The following is a 24635-nucleotide window of genomic DNA, read 5'->3' on the forward strand; positions in this document are numbered from 1 at the left end:
TACAGAGAGGATGACGTAGCAGTCCCCCTCATAGAAGCTGCCATGGGCACTCAGGGGCACCAGCGCCAGCTCCATTTTCTGGAAGGATAAGGGATGTGCACAGGCTGCATTCCCTCCCACCTCCCCCTCCCCGAAGCAGCCCTTTCCTCAAAGTCACAGACAGCAGGGGAGAGGCAGCGGAGATGTCCCCGCTGATCTTACAGGGTGTGGCAGGAGTAGCATGGCCACCTGGCTTCTGAGCTCAGCCTGGACGCCCCAGTCTGAATCTGGGTGCCTGTCCTCACCCCATCCTCCTCCCTGCTGCCCGCTCTGTGCTGTCTTGCTGCACTGTGAGGACCCTCGGCCCGCTGCAGGGGAAAGAGCTGGGTATAAGCTACAAACTAAGACCTTCCCTCTGAGCAGCTGCACCGCTGCCTCCGACATTGCTCTCCAACTCTGACCACCAGTGCTGGCCAAGGTCTGCAAGAACAGAACACTAAGGTTCTGTGGGGCTTTGGGGCGAATGCCAGTCGCGTGTGGGCTCCAAGCCCAGCGTCTGGGTTGGGGCCCTGCTTTATCACCTGCATGTCTGTCTTGCCTCAGGAGGACTATTTCCATGGCCTCAGATGTAGATTTTCATCACTAACTCCAAGTGAGGTAAACCTGCAGTCATACTTGTGTGTATTCTATGTAAAATGTGTGTGTTAAATGTAAAAATATTAAATACCCCTAATTTTTGTACTTTTTAGTACCTATTGGAAATGTCCTGGGCCTCTCACACACTCAGCCGCTTGCTAGAGGCTGTGACTCTCCTTCTACGTGGAGGGTAGTGGAGTGAGGCACACCTCTGGGTTTTAGGCATCACTCACTCGGCTCAGAGCAGAGACATGAGGGTGGGTGGGGGTCCTTTCATCTGGCTGGTGGGGCTTCCCAGGCCAGGGCGGTTCCTAGCTACAGAGTGCTGGAGCTCAAGGTCAGCATAGGGCTCAAGTCCAGGTGGGAGCGGGGATGAGCCGTGCCCTCTTCTGTGCAGTGCCCCAAACCTCCCCTACTACTTTGTGGGAGCCAGAGCACTCTGGTTCTGACAAAAGCAGCCAGGAGTATCAGTCTCCTGGGTGGGCCCTGGCCCCACCCATCTCTCTCTCCAGGGCATTTACTGGAAGTGCAGACTCACCCGAGCAGATGGCTGAATAAAGGACAAGCTTACTTTTGCTTGGAGCCCTTCTCTCCAAGGCTAAGAACATTTCCGCCACCTGCCACCCACCTGCTTTGAACACCCAGGAGAGGTCAAAGGAAAATGTGCACTTAGATGCTGTCTCTCCCTGCTCCTGACCGGAGACAGAAGGGCTGTCCAGTATCAGGCCTGGGTGACTAGGGGGAAGGTGTGCCCCAGTTCCGCTCACCTCTATTCTCCAGGTGATGATCCCAGGGTCGTTGCCCACAGCCCTGAAGGCGCTGCTCAGAGACATGGCTCTTGTCTTCCTGGGACTGAAACATCATAGAGCAAGCGGGGAGATGAGGCCTGTCCCAGCAGGCATTCATCCAGCTTTCTTCCTAAGTCACTTCCGAATCTTGTCAGCCACCCTGCCGTGTCCTGCTATTTCACAGTGATGGGGGAAATGACTTGTCCGAGGTCACATCGTTAGCCTGGCTGGCCAGGACTCCCACCCAGTTCTGCTTCCCACTTGCCACTTCCCTTGTGAAGAATTCTGGTAACACCAGGTTATTGACTGAAGGAGTGATAAATATGCTAAGCCCTGTGTTGATTCACTTTATGTTATCTCATTTATTTCTCATAAGCTGAGTATATTTTCTTTGTCTTACATTGTAGGAAAACAGGCTCAGAGAGATAAAATAATTTGCCCAGGATCACACAGTAGTATGAATTCCTTATCTGATCCTAAAATCTTTGCTTTTAGTGTTTTTGATGTACTGCAGCCCTCCCTAAACTTATCTAAATTCAGTGGTACACCAGGAGGAAAGCTGATGTCAAACTAAGTATTTCTAAATTGGGCTGCCTTCTCTCATTCTCGTCCCCTCTAGTTCTTCCCCGTTCCTCCACAGTCAACTCTCTGACCTTTTCTTTGAGCTTTTACTTTCAAGTAAACTATCCTAAAACTCAGACAACCCATCCTACTTGACTGATATATTCCCTGTACCTCACAGGAAAAAAAGTAAAATGGCAAGCAAGGCTGGGCCTGGGACAAAGAGTACAGGTGCCAACAGGGGCAGGTGGGCGTGGCCTGGCCTGCCAGTGAGCTGCTGCCCTCCCTCTTCCCGACCCTAAGGAGCCAGTGGTGCCGTGTCTGGCCTTGGGTGGGGGAGGAAGGCAGTGGTAAAGAGAAGTCTGTGTGGATCGTGCACCATCTCTATTCAAGGCATACCCAGGGTTATCAAGCACCTACACACGTCCATGGTCCCATAGGGCCTTTATGTAATTAAAAGGCATGCCTGGTTCTTGCTCTCAAGGAGCTTACAATCTGATGACAATACACATGATGCATATGCCCAAGAGGCAAAGGAAAAGGACCCCTTGATGGATCTATGTCGGATGAAAACCCATCCACAAAGGCTGTGTGGCGCTTTGCTATCTAGAGGCACATTGTGCTTGTTCAGAGGAGCATGCCTGGTCATTCTTTCCTTGAGCTGTGGTGGATGAACCCGGTTTGGAGAATATGCGCAGTTTAGTATGTGTTTTAGTGAAAACACAAAAACAAACTCCCTTTGTCTGCTGCTATGGTAGGACTAAAGCGGAGCAGCGAGGCGGAGCAGCCACTGTTCGGGGATTTAATTTGATGACTTGCATCGCCCCACCCTGTGCTGCTCAGAACTGCCAGGAAGTATTTGCTCAGGTTTTCTTCAGACCCTCCATGTCAGTCATTCAAGGCAAACGCTGTTCGTAACTAGGCAAAGGGGACAAGGGCCAGTGAATTCACTCCTTGAAAGTAGAGAAGTGTCAACCTGGTAAAAGCCCACCCAACTGGCATTAATTAGGGCCATCTTCGAGGCCAAAAGCAGTCCCATTTGTCAGCAGGAAGGATCTTACGGGTCCTGGGTCCCCCAAATGCAGGAGAAACCCAACTGGCATTAATTAGGGCCGTCTTCGAGGCCAAAAGCAGTCCCATTTGTCAGCAGGATCTTACGGGTCCTGGGTCCCCCAAATGCAGGAGAGGACATGCTCAAAGGGACTTCTTGCCACACTGGAACACCCAGAAAATGCGACTCCATCTGTGACATCAAATTTCCCCCAAACTTAGTCCCTCTCTCCCTCCTCCCAGGTTCTTATGAATTCAGCACCCTTTAAGATCACTGCAGAAATGCCTGGGGTGGGGTGCAGTTTTGAAATCACGAGTTAGAAGCTAGTGGCCCTTAATTCTTAGAGAGATGCCAGTATGAATGGACCCCAGAGGTTGCTGGTTTTAACCTCTCCCTTGCCCCAGACCATCTTTCTGAGGGGTCTTCTTCATCCCCAGGTTTTAAAAATGTGCCCTATCTGTTCAGAGGTCTCTAAAAAGGACCTTGGTTTTTCAGCAGAACTTTGCAAAACGTGTTTCAAACTCCTGGTTCAACCCTTTAAAAGCCTCACCGAAGACAGAGCAAGGGAAATCTCAATCTCCTCTCCCTTTTGTTTCTTCCTTGTTCAGTAGGATAGCTCTACTGGCATGCACCCGTAAACTGAATAGACCTTACCTTGCCTTGCTTCTCTCCCACAGTCTTCCCAGTTTGCTGGCAAGTAAGCAGCAGCGCTTTTGAAGAACCACCCCAAAGCAGGAGTCTCCAGGTCTGCTGCCTGAACTTAGTAATGGCTGCACAGACACTGGGTTATATTTGCTTGGATTTGCATCTTAACCACATTTTCCTAGTCCTGGCCAATCACAGCCAACCCAGCCCTGGGCTTGACTTATTCAAACCAGAGGGAAAGCTTTATCTGTTCCTATTCAAAACAGCAAAAAAACAAGAGCAGACTTTTAAAGGCTTTTTTTTTTAACTCCAGCTCCACGCCCTGATCTAATTGATTTTTAAAAAGTGCATAGCCCATCAATAATGCAGGAAAGAGGGTGGGAGGATATGAAATTTGCCATATTGTAGATATGGATGCATTATGCTGACAGGAGGCAAGGGCTAGAGCTGCCTGCCGAGTGCCTGGATGTCCAGGCTGGCAAGCGCCTCCCCCAGAAGCTTCTGGGCATTTCTCAGAAGGGGAGGGCAGGTCTAGGAGAGGGGCCAGGAGTGTTCCCAAACCTCATCCTGTTTTGCTTCTTGGTGTCATACATCAGTCCAATCAATATTTGAGTGCCTACTATGTGCCAGGAACCATCCTGGGTTCTGAGTTTCAGGCATCCTGGTTTGGGAACATCAGTAAGGGGCACAGAAGAATGAAGACTCCAAGTCCCCTGGGGCTGCAGGTCTATCCCCGTAAGTCGATAGGACACCAAGTGCATGCTTATTAAGCACCTGGATGGCAATGGAGTTGGTTCTGTTGGGGGCTAGGGAAGAGCTAATATAGCCTGACTTCCGTGACTTTGAGCAGAAGCCCGCGCTGAGTCCGCAGCTGGTCTCCCAGCCATGGTACTCCCAGCTTCATCATGACGAAGGGGTTGCCAGGGGTGAAGGGTGTGCCCAGTAGATGCCCAAATGAACAGCAGAGTCAGGAGGCAGTGCCCCTTCCTGGATGGGCTTTTTAAACCCACTTTTATTAATTGTAAGTAATACAAATATTCCAAAAATATAAACAGACACATAATGGCGCCCTACATTTCAAGTTTTTAAATACAAATTTATCAAACCATGAATCTTTAAGCAAGGTAGTCAGAATCCCATAGCCCAGTCACAGTAGGAAGCAGATCCCCTACCCTCCAAATGGCGACTTGAAGGGGAAAAGTGGCACTGACGTGGATCGTGTCAAACGTGGGATAAAGACAAGCAAAGAAGCACATGGGGCCCAAGAGGAGGGTCTGCTCCAGGGGCAGCGGGCCAGACCTCTGCCTTAAAAAAGGGGGGTGGGACCTAAAGCCCCATTTTACAGTGACTGAGGGACATCGGTAAAGTAACCGACTGAAGACATAAAGGGGAAAATAGGCTTCCCTTCCTCTGACCCTCGGCCTGGCTGGGACATGGGATGCAGGACAGCATTACAAGGGGGCTGCCCTGCTGAGTGAGGCTTCGGGAACAGGGCAGGGGTAGCAGGATAGGATGGCACCCATTTTTCAGGGAACGGATGCCTTTAGATTTCCCATACCTTTTAGCACAAAGCTTTTTGGCCACTGTTAACAGAGGTGAGTTTATACACTTACAAAATGGTCATAATCTTTGGGAGGCAGGAGGGAATGAAACAGAAAGTCCCAGGTCAACTGAAGGCAAATTTGTTCAACCTCTCTATATATAAGGGACCCATGGGCCTACAGAGTGTCCCCTCTACAATGTGCAGAGTGAACTCTTACCTGACCCTTTCCAAACTGGTCCTGTGTCCAAAGCTCCCCCTATGAGAGGGACACGAACATCAGGCTTTGACTTAGAAGCCCAATCAGAGAGACACACTGTGTCCCTGAAGAGGCACATTAAAGAACTGAACCTGGCAGGGGGGCAGATTCCTGGCATGGTTTGAATTGGTGTTGACCAGGCATGGCAGCCGATTGCCTTCCAAAGACCAGCCGCAAACAGGGAGGGCTGGTAGGAAGCCCAAGCACAGATCCTGAGGCAAACCGGCTCTCTCCCAATCTTTTCCTCCTCAAAAACTGGGTCTGGCCTGAGTCATCTCAGGAGCAATCTTCTCTTGCCCCCAAACACACGTGAAACTGGAAACCAGACAGCAAACGAGGCTGGCTCTGGTCCACACGGACAGACCCTGTTCAGGTTTATTTGGCCTGGTTGCTTCTCTGGGGAAGTGGAAATGGCTTGTCTGTTGAGGAACTGCAGGTGGGCAGGGCAGAGTCCGCACAAGACATGAGGACACTGCCCCCAGCTCTCCTGGCCCTGTCATGGGTCACTCGGACAAGCCTGATAGGCAAGGGGCTGCCTTGGCTCTTCATTGGAGGAACATGGAGAAAGCGTCCTAGGGACACTTTTTGCTTAGTCAGAAAACCTTGGCTGGTCCAGATGGCAGATTGAACCCAAGGGTTAAATTAACCCTTAGGGTGGGTCTTAAGAGAGACCCCTCCCACAGTATTAGGGTAGAGGCCTAGCCCTGGGCCTTAGATCCAGAGGCCCCCATTTCCTTCAGGAGCCTTTGTCCCTGGCTTATACCAGAGCCCTCCTTCCCCTACCTGCAGGACCCCATGGAAACTAGAAATGATGCTGGAGGAAAGGACCATATGGCTTTGGGGACTGTTCCATGTCTGTGACACCAGGGAAACACAAGGCCTTACATCCTTGGACAAAGCAGGAGGTGGCACCAGAATACGGGAAAGTTGCTAGTCAGCCAGCTACCACCCAGAACATGAAGCTGCTGCTCCCCACCTGGCTCTTCTCAGGCTGGACCTAATTGTGGAAATGGAAATGGATAATGGGGATGAGTCTCAAGTGGGAGGTGTCCTTACACCTGAAATAATGTACAAATGCTTTGTAACACCTGCCTCCAGGGACAAGAGGTGAGAGAGGAACTCCTTCCGGCCTCAGAGGGAGGGAGGGAGGGAGGGAGGAAGGGAGGGAAGAGGAGAGAACCCCACCCAGCCCTGGGGGAAACCACGATTAAGGCCGAGATGCTGAAATGGGGCCTCCTTCTGCGGGGGGGCTGGTCCCTTATGCTCCCAATTATAGCGGCAGTTCCCCCCCTATTTCCATCCTGGGGAATTCCATTTTGTGGCTCCTTTTTAAAGCATTCACTTTTAACAAACTTTGAAAGCAAGAGACACGCAAAGGGCAGGTGTATGAAGGGCTCATCATACCTGTTACCAGAGGCAGGAAGCATGTGTGTTAGGCTGGCAAAGTAATGATAAGAACACCCACTCCCCCTCAGCCCAGGAAAAGCAGGAGTGCCTCTGAGGCCCTGGAGAGAAAAAGCAACAGCCAGGAGGGATGAAGATGGAGTAGAGCTTGTCACAGGCCAGGCCCAGGGGAAGACACAACAGGAAAGAGCCCTGCCCAAGAAAAGGAAGGGCAGGTAGGGAGCGCCCTTCCTGGACTTTGGAACCAAAGTCCTTGCACCAGCACCAGCAGAGAATCCCTGAAGACAGACTTACAGACAGTACCAAGCTCAGCTGATCCACATATAAGCTAAGGGGACACACACATTCAGGCTTTTGGGATTTTCCTCTTCCCTGCACCCCCAGTGCCACCCACATTCACCCTAAGCCCAGGTGCAGCTTTGTCAGAAACAAAACAGGCCCAACACTCCATGTTTAGAAAGAGATTTTTAAAAGAGTCAAAAGAACGGAAATCAGTTATCTGCCCTCTTCCACGGCAGGAAGACCTCCTTCCCCACGGGTTTGAGACTTATGGCTAGGTGGTGAGGAAGGCAGGCCCAGGGCCCAGGCCAGGCCAGGCACTCGGCTGGAAGGAAGTGCAGCCCTTGAACTGCAGGACGGGATGGCCCCTGGGGCAACCAGTTCTGGAACAAGCTTCCATCTCCCAGAATTGTCCTCTATCTGCAGCAGCTGGCTGGAGAAAGGTTTTAAAAAGGAGTCTGCCCCGGGCACCCGCTGACCCCTCCTTTCTCCTTGGCACAAGCCTTACAACACTGAGGAAAGGCCATTGGTTTGGCAATGGAGCCCTGAATAGTCTTCATGCCTATAGAGCTCAAGGTGACTGGAGAGGAGACCAACTTAGGGAGGGTCTTGATTTTTCAGCTTTTCCCCAACCTAAAACACTTATATCCTTGAACACAGTTCAAGGCAACACACACACACACTCTCATCTCAGGAACCCAACTCGGGGAGTAGGCGGCTTGGAGTATCATTGGTCTGATGTTTGCCCACTCGGCGTCTAACCTGTCCTAAAGTTCTTTCCCATCACTTCTATTTCCAGGCCCCGTTTGGTGAGATGCTCCAGTTTCCACTCCGTCTGTCAGGCTGGTCATAAAGGCACAGTGTAGGCAGTCCCCTACAGGGATGGCCGTTGCTTGGAATCAGGGAAGGCTAAGGGGCCCGCAGCTGTCCAAGGCTGGTGTAGACATCCTCTGCTCCACTCAGCTCCTCAAAGATTGGGATCAGGTTCAGCAGCTCGGTGTCTGCCATGTCATCAAACCAAGACTGCACGGGCACCTGAGGCAGGGAAAAGGCAGCATAAACCTCCCGAATGCCAGTTCTTCCTTCCCTTGCCCCAGAGCCCTTGGAGCTGGCTGGGTCCACTTGGGATGGTGTGCTCTTCTGGCCAAGTCCCAGGGTCCCCACCCACTCCCTCTCCCATTAGAGCAGGGACACTCCCAACCCCTGCAGTGGGCATCTGGGCCACTCACTGCATTCTCTGGATGGAAGATATAAGAAGCAGGCGAGTTGTCCAAAATAAGGGTTTTCCTCAGGTCCCTTCCCAGGCGGCTGAGGTCCTTGACATAGCAGCCCTGGTGGAACACACAGGACTCACGGAATAGGCGGGCCCGGAACACCCCACACCTGTCCAGCAGATCCGTCACAGGGTCGGCATACTGGGAGGAGAGAAGACACTTGGGTTTGGTGGCAATCTAGGGACCAGCAAGGGGCTACTGGACCACCCTTGTAGCTGCCACACCTGCTCCCAGTTCTTTTCTCTCCTCCTGCCCCAGGTACCTTGGCCAGGCTGGCAGTGAAAAGAACACATTCAAAGAGCTCCCCCATCCGTCTCAGGAACTCATCCACATAAGGCCTCTTGAGCACATACACCTGAGGAAAAGCAAAGAGGCTTGTTGAAGGCATCCCTGTGAGGGTGAAGTGTCACAGGATAGGTCACTGTCACCACTTCCACAAAAAGCAGCAAGTGGTTTCAGACTCCCACACCTCAGCCCCTGGGACCCCCTGGCTGGAGGCCTTCTGGCCCACAGGCCCGAGTATTAGTATCACCTCCTCACCAGGCTTGTTGGCTCGGTGGTCCCAGCCTTGACCCAGCTCAGGAAGAAATGCATGCACCTGTCCTGGGAGCCAACTCTGTGTCCAGCGGCGAACCATCAGCTGCCTCCAGAAACAAGTAATCAAGAATAGGCCTCACAGGTGGAAACAGCCTATCCTGGATTACTTGAATCCAGCCACAGCCTCTGTGGGAGCCTCCTGTCCTTGGCTCTGGCAGGACAGTGTGTCCGGTCACCATCAGGCAAGGTCGCAGATACTTCCTGAAACCTCATGCCCTCACACAGCTTCTCTGAAATGCAGCAGGGAGAAGTGACTTTTCCCCTCAATGACCGTAGACCAGGCACTCTGCAGTTTCTTGCTCTAGTGCCCCCACCCATTTAGTACTCACTCCTGCTAAACAACTCTTAACACACGTGTCCACCTTTCATGATCTTGTACATTTTGGCCTGAAAGATCCGTTGGCTACACGTTCCTCATCAGTCTGCATGCTACTGCTTTCCTGCCTCCAGGCTCTTGCCCTCTCACATGGCCGACACGGGTGCTACTAGAACCGCTCCTTCAAAGCTCCACTCATCCATGGGACTCCCCGCTTGAGTATATACCTGCTATGACTCTCCCTCTGGAGGTGGCCTGAACTGGCCACCAGCTCCCTCCTTGCTCTGCAGCAGCAGTCCTCCACTCCAGGTAGCCACAACTTGGCTCCCCATCATTTGCCATTTCTTCAACCTTCAACAAGTTCCTCCCTCTTCCTGGCTCTTCATCAAGCTCAGCATCCCTCACCACTCTGCTGAAACTCTGCCTTCTTCATGCCCCCCCTTAACTAGGGATTCACAGTCTCTATCTGCCTGCTTGAAAACATGCCTTCATCTTTTCCCTGTGGGTTTTGTTCATTTCTACACCCTCAATCAGACTGCCCAGGGCTTGGCAGAGTCCCTCAGTTAGGAGGGGGTTGGTGCTGGTGAAGAAAGCCTCTGATGGACGCAGGATGGTGATGACAACCCACAGAAGCCCCAAACCCCGTTCCTCTACAAGTAACTCTATTTGACCAGCTGTGCAAGCAAGTATCAGGGCTACCAGGGCATTGTTCCTGATGGTCCCTGACTCTCAGGCCAGCTGCCATGCCTTCTGTGCAAGCGTTTGCAGTAAATGGTTTTCCACTATCTATACCACATGGTCCTTAACCCTGGGCTGAGTAGGGTATGCAGGGCCAGAACCAAATCTTATTTATTTTTATTTTATTTTAAAAAATATATTTTTATTGATTTGAGAGAGGGAGAGATTGAAACATCAGTGATGAAAGAGAGTCATTGATTGGCTGCCTCCTACAAGCCCCACACTGGAGATTGAGTCCACAACCTGGCATATGCCCTTGACAGGAACTGAACCCGGGACTCTTCAGTCCGCAGGCCTACGCTCTATTTGCTGAGCCAAATCAGCTAGGGCGAACCTAATCTTATTTGGCTTCAAGTGCTCTGACAGATGTGTACTGAACACTTAATGGGGAAGAAACCAGTTTAGGGACCCAAAGGGAAGGGAGTAGGAGAAAGCTTCTTAGAGGAGATGCTTGGCTAGGGAGGAAGAAGTTCCCTAGCTAGTTGGAGAAGGTAGGCATGGGGAGGAGAGAAAACAGCTAGTACTGGCTTCCTTGCCTGGATAAGGCAGAGAATCAGCTATTCAGGATTAGAGAAAATGTGATAAATTATACAATAGTGCTGGTCACACTGGGAGAGGGGGGTGGTGATCAATAAATGGTAGCTGTCTCTATGATTAAAAAATATTTAATTTCAAACAGCTTGGCTGCAAAGAGAAAAAAGGTGACAGCTAGTGGGGGATTAGGGGCTGAAATTTAAAAAAAAAAAAATTTAAGATGAGAAAGCCTTGAGTGTGAAAAGGTGTGAAAGGTACCAATAAAAAAGAGGCTAAAGTTACAGGAAAGGGATCAATTGATGGAACACAAGCCCTGAGAAGAATGGAGGACCCCGAGCCCTTGGGGATGCGTGTGGCCTAGCAGGCTACTTACCTGGTGAGTGGTCCCCTCAATCTCTACAGGCACTATGAAGTCAGCGTTGTTGATTGGCTGGAAAGGAGAAAAGTTAATGGGGTCAGTGACTGAGGGGTGGGAACAGATCTCAGACTCTAGGAAGCTCCTCCTGCCAGCCCACTAAGTGGTTCTCACCCCAGCACAGGATGCAGTGTCTTGTCTGGTTTTCTCTACTTACCCCTCCCCACAAATTCTACCTGAGCTGAGAGTTTCAGGGCCTTCTTGAGTTAACAAACTTTTTAATAAAACACAGAGGAGCAAGATCCAAGGCTGAGTAAAGCCCTCTTTTAGGCCTGCCCTGTACACAACCCTGGTAACACTCTATGCTATGTGACGGGGGGCAGTGGCGGCCTGCTGGCAGTGGTTGGGGAGAGCAGGGGTTCCTACTCAACATTCTTGGGTGTAGTCTCCAGATATTTGTGATGCCAGTGTGCCCAAAATTTGAGAGGACCAGCTTGCCCCATCCTGATCACTCTTCTATCATCAACTTTAGGTCACCTCAGCCAGATGCATGAGATAGCCTAAGATGGGGGTAGGAAGGACTCCAGATGTCAAGTTACCTTAAAAGAGCTATGCACAAGGGTTTCATCCAAGTCAATGACCACACAGATCCTTCCTTGATCTTCCTCTGTCACCTCTGGGAGCAGGCAGGTACCTGGGATCTAAAACCAGAGCCAGGCTGATGAGATCTGCCACCAAGAAAGCCCAGTTGTTCATCTCAGCAGAACTCTGGGAAGAGCTGGGCTCATTGAGATGAAAGACCCTCAACTTCAACCCAGGAGAGATGCCTCTTGAAGGCCAAGAGGTAGAAAAAGAAGAGACAAAGTGGGTTCCTTGGCCTCAGCCTCCAACTGCACTATGAAATGATCTGGACATTGGAGATGGGGGCCAGGGCTGGTGTGGAATGGACCCAAGCTGTGCCTCCAAAATCCACAGACTGCACATGATGGGCCCTCAGTAAACATCTGGAACAAATAGCTTCCCAGGACGGGGAGTTGGCCAGCTAGACACAGAGAAATGAGGGCATTATCCCATGGGGTGAGCTGGGATCATGGGATCTTGGGCTTCTGAGCACGTACCTGGTCAGATTCACATACCTGATAAAACTGGTACTGGAGACACTGGAGCAGGTCAGACTGCAGGAGAAGAGGAGGCAGTCAGTGTCAGCCTACCAATCCCCAACCCATCTAAAGCCCACTGCTTCTGCCTCAGGCCTAGAGGGTAATCTCCCCAAGACCCCAGCCTCCTTGAAGGTACTGACATGACAAAATTGACTTTTCTTAAGGTCTGGGCAGGAAAGGCCAGAACTTCCTTTCCACATTAGGCCTGATGAAGGGTGGAGAAGACACTGTCCCTGCTCTCAGTTGCCACTGCCTCAGTTAAACAAAGCAAGGAATAGGGAATTCAAGTGAGTGGTGCAGGGACACGGAGTAAGAGTCAGAACCAAAACTGGAATTCCTCACTGTGGTGGTTTAGCCTCTTGCTTAGTCCTTGAACCTAAGCTTCTCCTTGAGAACATGTACTGTCTATTCCCTCCTTGAGGGAGACACATGGGGGAGCAATTGAGCCTCTACAAAACAGAAGCAAGCCAACGGGAACCCACATTATGGGTCCCAAGATGGGTGGGGAGGTGAAGTGGGAGAGATCAGAATGGCTTCCCCACCTTTTGCTAATGATAAGAATGTTGTAAAAAGTAGTGTGTTCTTAATGGAAACCTTGAAGAAAAAACGCTTAGCACTTAGAAAAACTTAATTTGGCACTTCTTTCAAGTTTGTTTTAGCAGCCCCCCCCCCCCCCTCCCCCCGCGCCATGGTATATAATTTTGCATTCTGCTTTTTCACTTAATGTTGCAGCTCAGTTCTTTTCCATGTTATTATGAACTCGTAAAAATCAATCGCGTAGTAATACATCATGTTGTACTACTGGACAATGAAGCGATTTTTCACTGATGTACATGTCATTAGCCTGATTTTGAGAGAGGAAGGACAGCTAGACCTTGGTGTTTCGTAAAGAAGTACCAATGGCATTGGGGGCAGAAGGATTTTTGGTCAGGGCTGTTCCTATCCTTGAAAAGCCAGACATATTTACTGGTCATTGTGAAGATCAAAGACACCTACACATTCCCAAATGTCTCTCACATTTGGGTGAGAGTGCTGAAGGGGTTATCAAGAATGTGGAAGAATTTCAATTCCTTGGTTCCCTGAAAGTCAAGTAACTTGGAAGGTAGTTTTGCATAGTAAAAAGCAAACAACAGACACAGGACCTATAGCCAGAATAATCTGAGTTGGAACCCCGACACTACCATTTATTAACCGTTAACTCTTTAGGGGCTACATAAACCCTCTGGGTCTGTTTCCACACCTGTATGTGGGAATCTGTAAATCTCCTTACACAGTTCCTAGAATCTGGAAGGATGTGGACTGCAGGGGCCCTCAGAAACGACAGGGACATCCGGGTGGCCCATGCCACAAGTGGGAAGCAAGAAGAATAAGATGAACCAACTATGGGTCCATTAGAGGAAGGGCCTCTTCTCAGCCAGAGATCTTCGTGACCTCAGGCAGGGCTGCTTGTCCACTTGCTGTGGATGCATGGACTCCACTAGCAGCTCCCTCCTTCGTGGCATCACACCACCCTGCCCAGCTACCTTAGCAATGGTGTTGGCTTCCTCCTTGTATGCGGAGAGCTCAGTGCACGAGCTTGACTGGCCAACATGCTGGGCGCGAAAACAGCAGAAAAGGGCCTTGAAGATGTTACGTCCACGGGGCTTTTTAGGAGAGGACTTGGAGACCAGGCCTAGAGCAGAAGGAATGATGAAGCATTAACTACAGAGCATCTCTGTCCACAGGTACCTTCCCCCAACTCTGGTGTTGTATCCCCTCTAGTCTGTAAGCTCCACCAGGGTAACAGTATGTAGTCAGCAGTGAAATGTACATGTTTATTCCAACATCTTTTCTCTAGAGCAAAAACAGCAGGAATCCCCACTTTCTGGTTTGGGAAATAGGCTGCAGAAAATCTGCTCTTCATTTCCTGGGGAGGGCACTCAAAGATGGCACCAGGTATAGTAACGGTGTCCTGCTCTGTCGCAGCACACTGCAGGTACCCTCAAAATTAATTCACAAAGACGAATCCTTCCTGACCAACACCTGTTCCCACGAGACTGCCCATTCTAGGTAAGTAAACTGGACCCCTTCCCTTCAAGTTAGTGGAGCTGTGGTTCTGTTCAGGGTCAGCTTCCCTAGCTGCTGGGTCAGTGGCAGCAGAACTGAGCCCAGACTAGATACAGCTGACTAGAGAACAGAAGAGCCGCAGCCCCGAAGAAAAAGCTAGTATGTACTTTGTTCATACCCTTGTCTCCTCCCACACTGCAGCCACTTTTCATAATACTCCCCTCCTCTAATCTTAAACCAGAGGCAGGTTAACCCCTTGGGTTGGGGTTAATCTAGTGCTGGGTTCTAGTTTGAGGTCCCTGTTTCCAGACTGTTGCTGTTCAGTCCTTCCTTGATAATTCAGGCTTTGGAAATACAAAGGTGTTTCCCCGCCCCCCCTTATTTATTTATTACCATTTTTATTTTTTTACTAAGGTATTACATATGTGTCCTTATCTCCCCATTGCTCCCCAAGCCCCCCACTCATGCCCTCAAAAAGGTGTTTTAATAGAAGGCTTGGCAAGGCAGCCCCAGAAAGGCCAAGTTGATACAAAAAGCTATGGGCATTAAAGGATGAACCAGAAATGACTTCAGAATATAGCATCTTTTCCAAGTTCCTTTAGGTTTTTAGATGAACGGTTCTGGCAACTGTTGATCAGGAGTTGGAAAACATTGTGGGTGCTGTGGCCAGGAGGTGGCGCCACACAACCACGGCCAGAATGGTCCTCAGCCACAGGTCTCCTCTCCCCAGGCCTGTGTGGGCGATGGGCCTGAGGATTAAACCTAACCCATTCCACTTTGAAGCACACGGTAAACTGTGCAGAAAAATAAATACTGGAAAGGCCAATGTCTTTGTGGAGGAAAAAAGGCCAAAGGGTATGTGGCACTGAAGACAACTTTCCCTGTGTTGTTCCCTGCTGTAAGGGAAGGGGAAAGCAATGCAGTGGGGGCCACTCAGAAAGTCCCCCAAGTCCTCACAGCATGCACCGCACCACCAAAGTGGCCTGTGCAGATGAGGTGATGGAAGAGCCATTTAACACCCAGTTATTGGGCTGCCTATGTCCCTAGAGAGGAAGGGAGAAAACCAAACTCTATTCCCCAGGACCACGGGTAGTCAGTCAGTCACATGGCAGTCAGCCCGGCCCCAGTGCCACTGACTTAGCTCTGCCCCAACAGAAAGGTGGAGGGATTCCTGCAGTGCAGAGAGGGTATCCCTGGTCGGTCAGTGGGTCCCCCAAAGCTCTCTCTCTCCTCTCCCTGGGTTAGACCAGCTCCCTTGAAACTGGTATGACCATTAGAAAGCTTTTAGAAAATGATCAGGCCTCCCCAGCAATCACCCTAAAAACCTGGATATTACCGTCAAGCTCTTGGCCCTGGTGGAAGAATCAAGATTTCCAGGGATTGGGGATTTTGTTAGGAAGAAAGTACATTGGGGACTTCCACCCAAGGCCTCTGTATCAAGGAGACAAACGTTAGAGCACAGCCAGCACTTAGCAGGAGGCTCCTTTGATTTTTCCTATTCATAGTAATCTATGCAGAAACCAGAGGGAAAAGACAGCTTCTCCACCTGCTTGTATGACCCACATTCAATTCCAAACCCAGGGATTCAAGCAGACGCTGACATAAAGCTCCAAAAAGCTGAACCTTTGCTTTTCCTTTGGTTTATGGTTTCTTCACACAGAACCACAATCAGAGGCTTAACCCAGCCACTGAGCCTTTCTTAAAAGGCCACACAGCTGAGCCTTTCCTTAAGAGAGGCCATCAAGAATGCACTCAGCATCTTAGTGACAGACACTGTAAAGGCTGAGTAATCCTGAGAGGCTAGGAGGTGAAGGGCAGCTGGCTGGGGCCACAGAGAGGCCTCATTGGTGTCCATGGGGAGGCCCAACAGGCAGAAGTGCTTCAGTCTTAGGGAACTTCTTGGCAAGGTGGGGCTGGGGGCCAACTCAGCTTGGTTTGGGCTCTGCAGGGGATGAGAATCTTTCAAAAACACAATGTGACCAGGGCAGGCCCTGGGCCTCAGAGACCACAAATGCCTTGACCTCGGGGGCTGGTGCTCAGAGCAGAGCATAGAGCGGTGGTGCCTGGGAAGGTACCCCAGACCCATTAACAGCAAGTCAATACCCCAGACTCACTACTCTTTTCCCTGTTGGGGCCCCACTTCCTTCAATCCTTCTCAGGTTGTCTGTCCTCTTTACCTTTACAAACACTGCCACTAAGAATTCCTCAGGGCCTCTTCAGCCTTCTCTCAACATGGCTGTCTCCTGACAGGGCCTGCAACGGCCTCAACCCGGTTCATTCATCAGCCTCCAGCTCTCTATGCAGTGGGTGCTCAATAACTTGCACTGTCTGTGTGAATGACTCCAGGGGCCTCCAGGCCTGTGGAACTCTTCGCTAGTTTGCAATAGCCCAGAGTTCGGCGCAGAAAGGGTGCCAGTGTGTGCGAAGATGAAGGTGGGCTCTGAAGGAGCTGAGCACCAGAGGCAAACCACTTAGTCTTTCTGGGCCTCGGTCATGTTTACTGATCACCGACGATGTGCCGGCCTGCGTTAAGACACTTGACATCATTACCTCATTTAATCCTCACTTAAAACCCATCTGTAGGCACTAGTCCCCCATTTTCCAGAAGGGAAACTAAAGCACAGGGAGGTTAAGTAACTCACTCAAGGTTACACAGAGCAGGACAGCAGAGCCAGGATTCAAACTCAGGTCTCCTTTAACCTAGGGCCCCCAACAGCTCAGGGTCATCCTGTGTGTTTACTCCTGCCACAACTGGGAGGTCGTGGGGCACTCTCAAGAACGTTTGCTGTGTTCCTCTCTAGGCTGGGCCAGCAAATGTGGGGCACTCTCAACGTTTGCTGTGTTCCTCTCTAGGCTGGGCCAGCAAAGAGTCAGCCTAGCCCCTCTTCTTTGCTGTCTGTCCTCTTGGGCAGGCCATGAAAAGTGCAAGGGGTAAAACAGTACGAGGCTCTGGAATTCCATTCCAGGGTTTGCCTCACCCACACCCCAGCCCTGCACCTGCTTTCCCTGGCAGTTACCTCGGGGAGATCAAGACAATGGGGGATGGGATGGGGAAGGAGCGGGAGCCAGAGTTTTGGAGGAGATCAAGACAATGGGGGATGGGATGGGATGGGGAAGGAGCGGGAGCCAGAGTTTTGGTCCAAGACCTGCTTTGCTCAGTGGGGAACACACACCAGAGTGGGATCTGAAACTTCTGTCAAAGCGCCTTTCAAAGGACTGTCAGCCAGAACGCAGCATTGTGTCCCTGACAGCCAGGTGCAGGCTACTCCCACCCTCCGTGTATGATGGGGAGGGGCTTGGCCCCTCCTCACCAGGAGGACACACGATTTACAAGCCTGTGAGGATTTCACTGCACAATTTCCCTGAGGGAGGACAGGATTCCAGTGGGTGCCACGTAGCCCCATAACCAGCTGTTCTCCCTCCTTCATCCTACTGCTACCTGTTTTGTGGATACCTAGCCCTACACTCCCTGCTCCAAACATCTGGCTTGGGGCTGCATGTTGGAGAGAACCAGCACAGAGCTAATGGGGGCAGCTCTGGCTTAAGAAGAAAGTGTGCAAGTGACTAAGAACAGAGAAGCCAGGCCACCCCTCCAGTTAGTTCACTACTGCAAGGCCTCCTACTGAGGCAGGGTGTAAAGAGAGGGGGGACCTGAGAGGTATCCCCCACTCAGGATCACCTGGGTTAGGGTCCAGGCTCTGCCAGTTACTGACTCAGGCACACAGCCTCTTTAAGCCTTAGTTTCCTCATCCATTAGTTGGGATAACAGCAAGACCTGACTCCTGACTGAAATTATAAACAAAACTTATTGTCTGTAATGTACTGTGCCAACTAAAGGTAAATGTTGTGCTCATTTCAGTAACTATCTAAGGAGAGATGACCACTACCTGACAACACTGAGGGCCTCATTCGACGGGGCCAACGAAAGGAAGTCAGGGGCCTCCCACCCCGGCATGTGGTTGAAGCTCAAGAAAGTAGATGAAAGGTGACAGAGGAACTCTGATCATGAGCAGGTTTCAAAAAAGTCGAAACAACCCCTATACCTTCTCCCAAATCCAGTACAAAAGTTGTTTTCCAGCTTGCAACTCTTGGGGCTATTCTGCAAGTAACAGTAAAGCAGGTGAGAGGCTGTTTCACTGGAAATAAATGATGCCCTCTCCCCTGTGTCTACCACCACTGCCTCCAAGAAATACCAGAGGGGGACACTTATTTGTCTGTGCCTCTTAAGAAGCCTGTGCATGTGCATGTACATGTGCACAGATGAAGACTGGCTTTGCCAGGACAATACTATTTTTAACCTTCTTCTGAAGGTCAGGTTTAGCTATCACTGCTGCCAACAACACAGCTTCGTGTCCCAGCAAAGGAACGCCTTACGTATCGCCTAGGACTCGGCAGAAGACAAGCTCTCAGCCTACTGGAGGTTAACAAGCCCATTCATGTAGAAGGATGCTTTCTTGGTTCATCCCTTAGACGTACTTTATTCTCCTCCATCTCCCATCCCCCACAGAAAGGATTTCGTCTGGCTATCACTAGAAAATGGCCTCTCTGAGGGGGCCTCCCTCCCTTTAGCTATTGGAGGAAGGAGAGTATTTGGAGCATTTCCGGCCCTTCTTGGCCAGCTGCCTGGGCCCTGCAGCCAAGACACATCTGACTGGGGCTTCCCATGGAGAGGATTCCTCCCAGGTCCTCAGCAAGGGGCATCTGTGCCTTGGCTAAGGACAGGCCCTAAAGTGCCAGGTGGATGGAAATGCTCCTGGACCAGCAGGTGAGTCAGCAGGGAGCCGGAGGGTGAGAGATGCCTAGACATCCCACACATAGAAAAGCCTGGAAATAATGGGGCGGTTGTACCAGTTTCCACAGTGCCCAAATGCTGACACCGTTCTTTTTGGAAAACAAGGCAGGCAAGGCCTCACCCAGTTTAGCAACAGTTCCAAAAGTTTCAAAGAGCAGCTGTGAATCTGATGGCATGGACTGCCCCCCCGCCAAAGGATTTATTTATGAAAAATAAAGGATTGCATTCAGTCATGGTAAACCACGTGTACAAAGAGAGAGCAAGAATAGAATGGACTACATGTCTCCATTAATTCTCCTTCCTGGGACAGGAGGGTTCCCTGCATCTCTCTCTCCTTTCTGAAAAAGTTTAACTTCTTTCAGTCCTGGGTCTTTAGTACCACCTGTGGGGTAAGGGTGGGGGTCACAGATCCCTGGCTAACTTGTCTCCAGTCTTTTCCCTGTCCCCTTTGGCAATCTAGTCACTGACCTCAACATAGGGCCTCAACTTTAAGGACCTTCCCTCAAGAAGGACTCAGTTTTGGGAGTAGGGGATTCCTAACAACTTTTAAAACATGATCAAGATACTCTTATCAATTTTAGAATCAGCCAAAACACCCTCCTGGGCTCTCTCACATACTTTAAAAACATGCTGGGGTGGGGGTGAGGTTCCCAGAAGGAGCAACAGGTCCTGGACCAGCAATGGAGGAGCCTCCAGTCCAACACCAGAGGGCTCTTAGATGCCAGGAAGTGATCTAATGGCCCACAGCAGCAGCAGGGAGAGATCTGAGGTACAGCCCAGGAAAACCCAAAGGACTGGATCCTGCCCCACACAGAGCCAGCTAGGGCAGAGATGTCATCATGGAGGACTGGAAGCCATACTTGCCCACCTTGAGCCTTTCTCTCACCACTTAAGGAGGTCCTGAGCAGGCCCCTGTGGGAGGCTGGGAGGCTAACAGAAACCTGCCAAGCAGGACACAAACACCCTCTGGATGGCTGTTTCAGTCTCTGCCTTGGCTCTCTGCTCGATTCCTGGAATGACTGCATTTGGTGAAAGACTGAAGAATCCAGTGTCTCTTTCCCTTCCAGTTATGGAAGCCTGCTTTAGGTGACATGTGTATGAGAGAGCGATGGAGAGGAGGAGCGAAGAAGGCACAGGACAAAGCAAGGGACTCAACCATCTCTCTAACCAGTGAACTGTAGAGTGAATACACAAGTTACCACGGACTTGGCTTTAAACCCTGGCTCTGTCACGTGTAACGTGTGTGGCCCTGGGCCTCAGTTTTTTCATCTGAAAAATGGGAAGACTAGTATTACCTATTTCACAGAGCTGTGATAATTATAAGGAGCTTAGGGTGTGTCCTAACCCTAGTAAACGCTAAGTGTCAGCTGCTAGTCATTAAATACAAAGTACTTTCATATCATTATCTCAGTCTCAACCTCAAAATGTGCATATTGAAAGAGACCAGAGATTTCTGATTTCTTCTCATTCCAGAGGTCACACAGAGGTAGCTACATGGCCACCCCTGGGAAATGGCTTTTCCGGGACTCTGCCAAAACCAATCCCAGTCAGTGTCTGTCTGTCTGTCTGTCTGTCTCTCTCTCTCTCTCTCACACACACACACACACACTCTCATGGGGCTGGCCAATCAGTTCCTTCCTTCCTTCCTTCCTTCCTCTCATGGCTGGCCTCTGCAGGACTGGAAGGAGTCAGCCAGGAAGGACTGTCACGGAGTCTGTCCCATCTCTAGGGACACTGACCTGCTCCTCCCACAGCCCTGTTTTACCTGGGACCAACCAACCAGCACAGGTGTGCCTACCTGGAGAACACTGAGCTAGAAGTTGGGACACCTGGCTCCTGCCCCACTTCAGCCTCTCAAACATCTCTGGTCTTGCCTAGGGCACAACCTTTCTTCAGTTCATTTTCCTCCCAGGTCAGTAAGGAGAGGTCTGCACTGCAAGGCTGTTCCTTAGCAGGTGGCTTCAGCTTACCTGAAGCTTGAACTCAAAGGCATTTAGTGCTAGGAACAGTGCCTGGCCCATGGTAAGTGCCCTATAAATATTGTCTGCGATCATTACTGGGTAAGCAAGGATCATTACTCGGTCCACTCACACTGAGAAAACTTTAGAAGGTCCCTTTAGAAGCCACAGGATCTTGTAACAAACAGCAAAATGGGATCTCTCCAGGGGACTCTTCCCACTCAGGGCTAAACAGGCAGTTGGGGCCACTGCTGTGCGAGCTTAGCTGGCTCTTCTCCAGGGACACCTGTCAGAATCACAGGGGGCACTTGGCACATGAGCTTGCCCGGCCCACCGGCTTCCGCTCTGTTCAGTAGGACCCAGGTGGGCTGGTATTTTTAGTAAGTGTCACAGGAGAATCTGATGTGTGTCCCTGGCTGAGACGTAACGTCTAAGGTTGCCAGTGGTCCTTGACTAACTCCTCCAGGACTGACCTAGGCCTGCTGTCTCTTCCTATAGATCACTGTTTCTGTAAAGTAGGGCCCTAGCCCCATTCTACTATGGGAACAGCTGAGCTGGATCTACCATTTGGGGAAGGGGCTTTGCAGCCTGTGTTATACGATTTGAGCTTTCTGATGAATTTGCTTGGCTCTCACTGTGGTTGGAGCCACATTTGTTTCCCCGAGAACTGCAGGAGATAAAAGAAGGCACAGAATAAAAAGAGAGTAAGAGCAAAGTCTGATGTGGGGATGGGAAGGACTAGGAGTACCTGGGAAGGGAAAGGAAATGTCAGGAGGTCCACTCAGAGATCAGGACACCTGCACCTCCTGCACACAGGGCGGTCTGCACACTCCTGAAGAGTCCCATTCTGTAGGCATAGGCCACTCAGACCTGAAGGGCTGGGCACTTTGCTGGTGGCATGGAGTTTGTGCTAGTTGGCCTCTGGTCCAGGGAGGCTTCCAGCTCTAAGTCAACTTCTCCACGTTGATTTCTACTAGTTCCTTCATAAGATTTGCATGTTAATGAGCTCATCTGCATCCCAGTTGGGAACTATTCCTCCATTTCAGACAGGGAGAGAATCACGTCAGAGCCACACCCAATCCCATGTCCCCAAAACAAGTGAGTTAATTCTGTGCTTCCTGAGCTGGCCAGCCTGAGAAAGGATGAAAAGCAGTTTTATGCTGCTTTTTGTGCTTTCTCAATGTTGTATCCCAAAACCACAGCAGCAAAGACACAGCTTAAGAACATCTATTTCTCTTCAAAACCCATTTATTTTTCTCTTGTTACTAGAATTTGCTAAAAGAAATCTGAGCATCACCGGGTTCATGGATTCTCAAAGCAAATGCAAACAGTGAGAGTGCAGCACACAGTTGTCTCAAATCTTCATTATGCTCATTTCTGAAGGTCGAGCAACTGCTCAGTAGGTTTAGACTTCAGAGACTCTTCACAGGATGTGCATGGCCACCTGGCCTCCTCCCACCCCCAGATGCCCAGGCGCCAGGGAGAACTGCAAAAGCCCCCAGGCACATGCACTCAAATTAGTGCAGATAAAATCCCACCAAGTCACACTGGCACAAAGAAGGGGTCTGTTTAGCAAGGTCGTGAGGTTGATCCTTCCAGAAGGCCCAAGCCCCCACATCAGTGTCCCCTCTGACCCCTGGCCACCTGTCTTTAACAATAAAACCCACATGACTGAGTGCTGTTTGCATTGTGTCCTGGGGGAATGGAGGAGGTACTGAGTAGCAGTGGTCTAGATATGTAGAAAAGGAGGCTAACATTACCAATCACCTACTAAGTACCAGTCATTATAGATGTATAGATATCAATATTTCTATTTTACAGATAAGTCACTCAGAACACTGAAGTGATCTGTCAATCAGATATGTAAACAGGGAAAGCAGGCATTTGCACCCAGGACTGAAGCAACCAATTTTGCTCCTGAAAGAATTATTTAAAATAACAACGAACACTTTAACTGCTGCCCCTGCCTCACCTCCCCACCACCACTACCTATTCCAAAATGGGAATAGACAAGACCCCCAAATTACTCAAAAGCTAGCAGGAAGAATGTTGAGGAGGAAGAGAAAGGGATATATTTGTATATAAATATGTACACATTGTCTCTCTTTCCCATACTTAGTTGCGAACACTTCTATTAATAAATTATCCAAAGAATGGCTGGGAGCATCAATTCACCTTGTCTAGAAATGTGACTAATACAGCATTTACTGGTTTAAGAAAGTCCATGATCAGAAGGGATTCAGAAATTCCCAGAGGATGAAAAGGGACCTCTCTATCGCCCAGTTTCTTTAAGGCCCCTACAGCAGAGAAGGAAGGAGACAGGAACACCATACTCTCTTGCTGTCTCAGGAAAGGCTTTTCACAGCAATTCCTACGTCCTGCTCAGCTGAAAGCTCTGTAAGTCAAATTCAGCAGCAGAACTGTAAACTCCCCACCCCAGGATGTTAGGCATTTCAAACTTCATTGCTGAGTTAGCAGTACTCCCTTGAGCAAACAGAAGCTCAAGTCACCCCACAAGCCATTACCCACTCCAAGAAAGGGGGAGGAAGACTCTAAAGGAGACACAGGAGCTAGCTTCAGCAGCCACAAAGAGGCCAAGACTGAAGACTGGGCAAGGAGGAGAGAAACCAGCAGGCAGGAGCAGCCAGCTACCAACAGGCACCGTGGACCCACAAGAGCCAGCTAAGGAAGAAAGCCCCAACAAGACTGTGCCTCAGCTTCTCAGGTTAAGGGCCTAGCTACAACTATAGGGAAAGGTAGCTCCTTCATGAGCAATGAGGCAGAAAGTCTCCCTCCTGGGGAGGAGAAAGCAGGAGCTAGAAAAACCTGCCGTAGCCCTAATTCTTAGGTACGGTCAGCTGCCAGAACCAGTTCAGTTACACATTTCAGAAGACAACCCAAAGCATCACCCTCCTCTCCCTGAAAGGAAGGGACATCAGGTCTCATGGAAACAAGAAAGGTCCCAAAGGCCCCGACTCCCCCAAAGGGCCTGTGAGTCACTTGGAGCTCTGGAAGAGGCTGCCTCCGCCCTCTCATTTCACACTGGGAGGTTAGAGAGGTGGCCCGTCTCCTAGGCTTTCCCATCTAATCCCAGAGCCCATGGTACAGCCTCCCAGCAATGGGGCGACACCCTCATATGGGCTGCAAGAAAGGGCCATTCTCTGGCCAAACTGATAACTTTTCTTTTTTACTTTGGATATTACACACAACCCTGTTCTTGCTGTTACCAGGAAGCCATTTCACCCATCTGTCTGGGAAGATGATCCAATTTTGGCCTTTTTATCATCAATGCTTTCAGCAACTTTCTTCTACTTCCCCTACTGTAATTACTTTTGAATACTCAACACACCCAGCCAGTGTGAAAGACCTGAGAAGAGAATGCCAAACCAGAAAAGAAAACGACACACACACATACACAAAACAACGCTGCAATGGCAACAACTTCACTAAGAAACTGCTCAAGCTAGGAACAATTTGTGTTTTCTAGAAATTTATTAATAAATTGCCCTCCACTTCTTCCTCTTTTTCCAAAGGGAGAAGGGCCTAGAGGTGAGGTGCTATGGAGAAAAGGGAGGCAAGGAGCTCCTAAAGTAGCTAAAACATTTGCTTCCTACTTCCACTTTTTTTTTTTAAGATGTAGGATTTGTAAATGACGAGGAACTCAGAAAGTTGGCTTTGGTGGTTGCCTGAGCAGCCCAGGAAGAAAGTATGCTTTCTCTGGAC

General features: G+C 50.2%; 2 protein-coding genes across 5 annotated transcripts in view; both read right to left on the minus strand.

Annotated features, from left to right (window-relative positions):
• Positions 1 to 3910, minus strand: part of AVIL (advillin) — a 19248-nt gene extending 15338 nt beyond the window's left edge. Inside the window, exons 1-3 of one of the 2 annotated variants that reach the window (XM_014550059.1) lie at positions 3670 to 3910; positions 1383 to 1467; positions 4 to 78 (exon numbers count right to left, since the gene is read on the minus strand). In XM_014550059.1, coding sequence (XP_014405545.1) covers positions 4 to 78; positions 1383 to 1448 — 141 coding nt within the window. In that variant the 5' untranslated portion in view covers positions 1449 to 1467; positions 3670 to 3910. Of the gene's footprint in view, positions 1 to 3; positions 79 to 1382; positions 2070 to 3669 lie in introns of those variants that run through there. The other variant, XM_005879056.2, reaches the window with a different exon arrangement.
• Positions 3911 to 4635: 725 nt separating this feature from the next.
• Positions 4636 to 24635, minus strand: part of CTDSP2 (CTD (carboxy-terminal domain, RNA polymerase II, polypeptide A) small phosphatase 2) — a 22636-nt gene continuing 2636 nt past the window's right edge. Inside the window, exons 2-8 of one of the 3 annotated variants that reach the window (XM_005879060.2) lie at positions 13640 to 13788; positions 12093 to 12131; positions 11556 to 11657; positions 10975 to 11031; positions 8679 to 8771; positions 8372 to 8557; positions 4636 to 8177 (exon numbers count right to left, since the gene is read on the minus strand). In XM_005879060.2, coding sequence (XP_005879122.1) covers positions 8052 to 8177; positions 8372 to 8557; positions 8679 to 8771; positions 10975 to 11031; positions 11556 to 11657; positions 12093 to 12131; positions 13640 to 13788 — 752 coding nt within the window. In that variant the 3' untranslated portion in view covers positions 4636 to 8051. The other 2 variants (XM_014550066.1, XM_014550067.1) reach the window with 2 other exon arrangements.

The sequence above is a fragment of the Myotis brandtii genome, unplaced genomic scaffold (genome assembly GCF_000412655.1).
Source record: "Myotis brandtii unplaced genomic scaffold, ASM41265v1 scaffold581, whole genome shotgun sequence".
NCBI classification, from domain to species: Eukaryota; Metazoa; Chordata; class Mammalia; order Chiroptera; family Vespertilionidae; genus Myotis; species Myotis brandtii.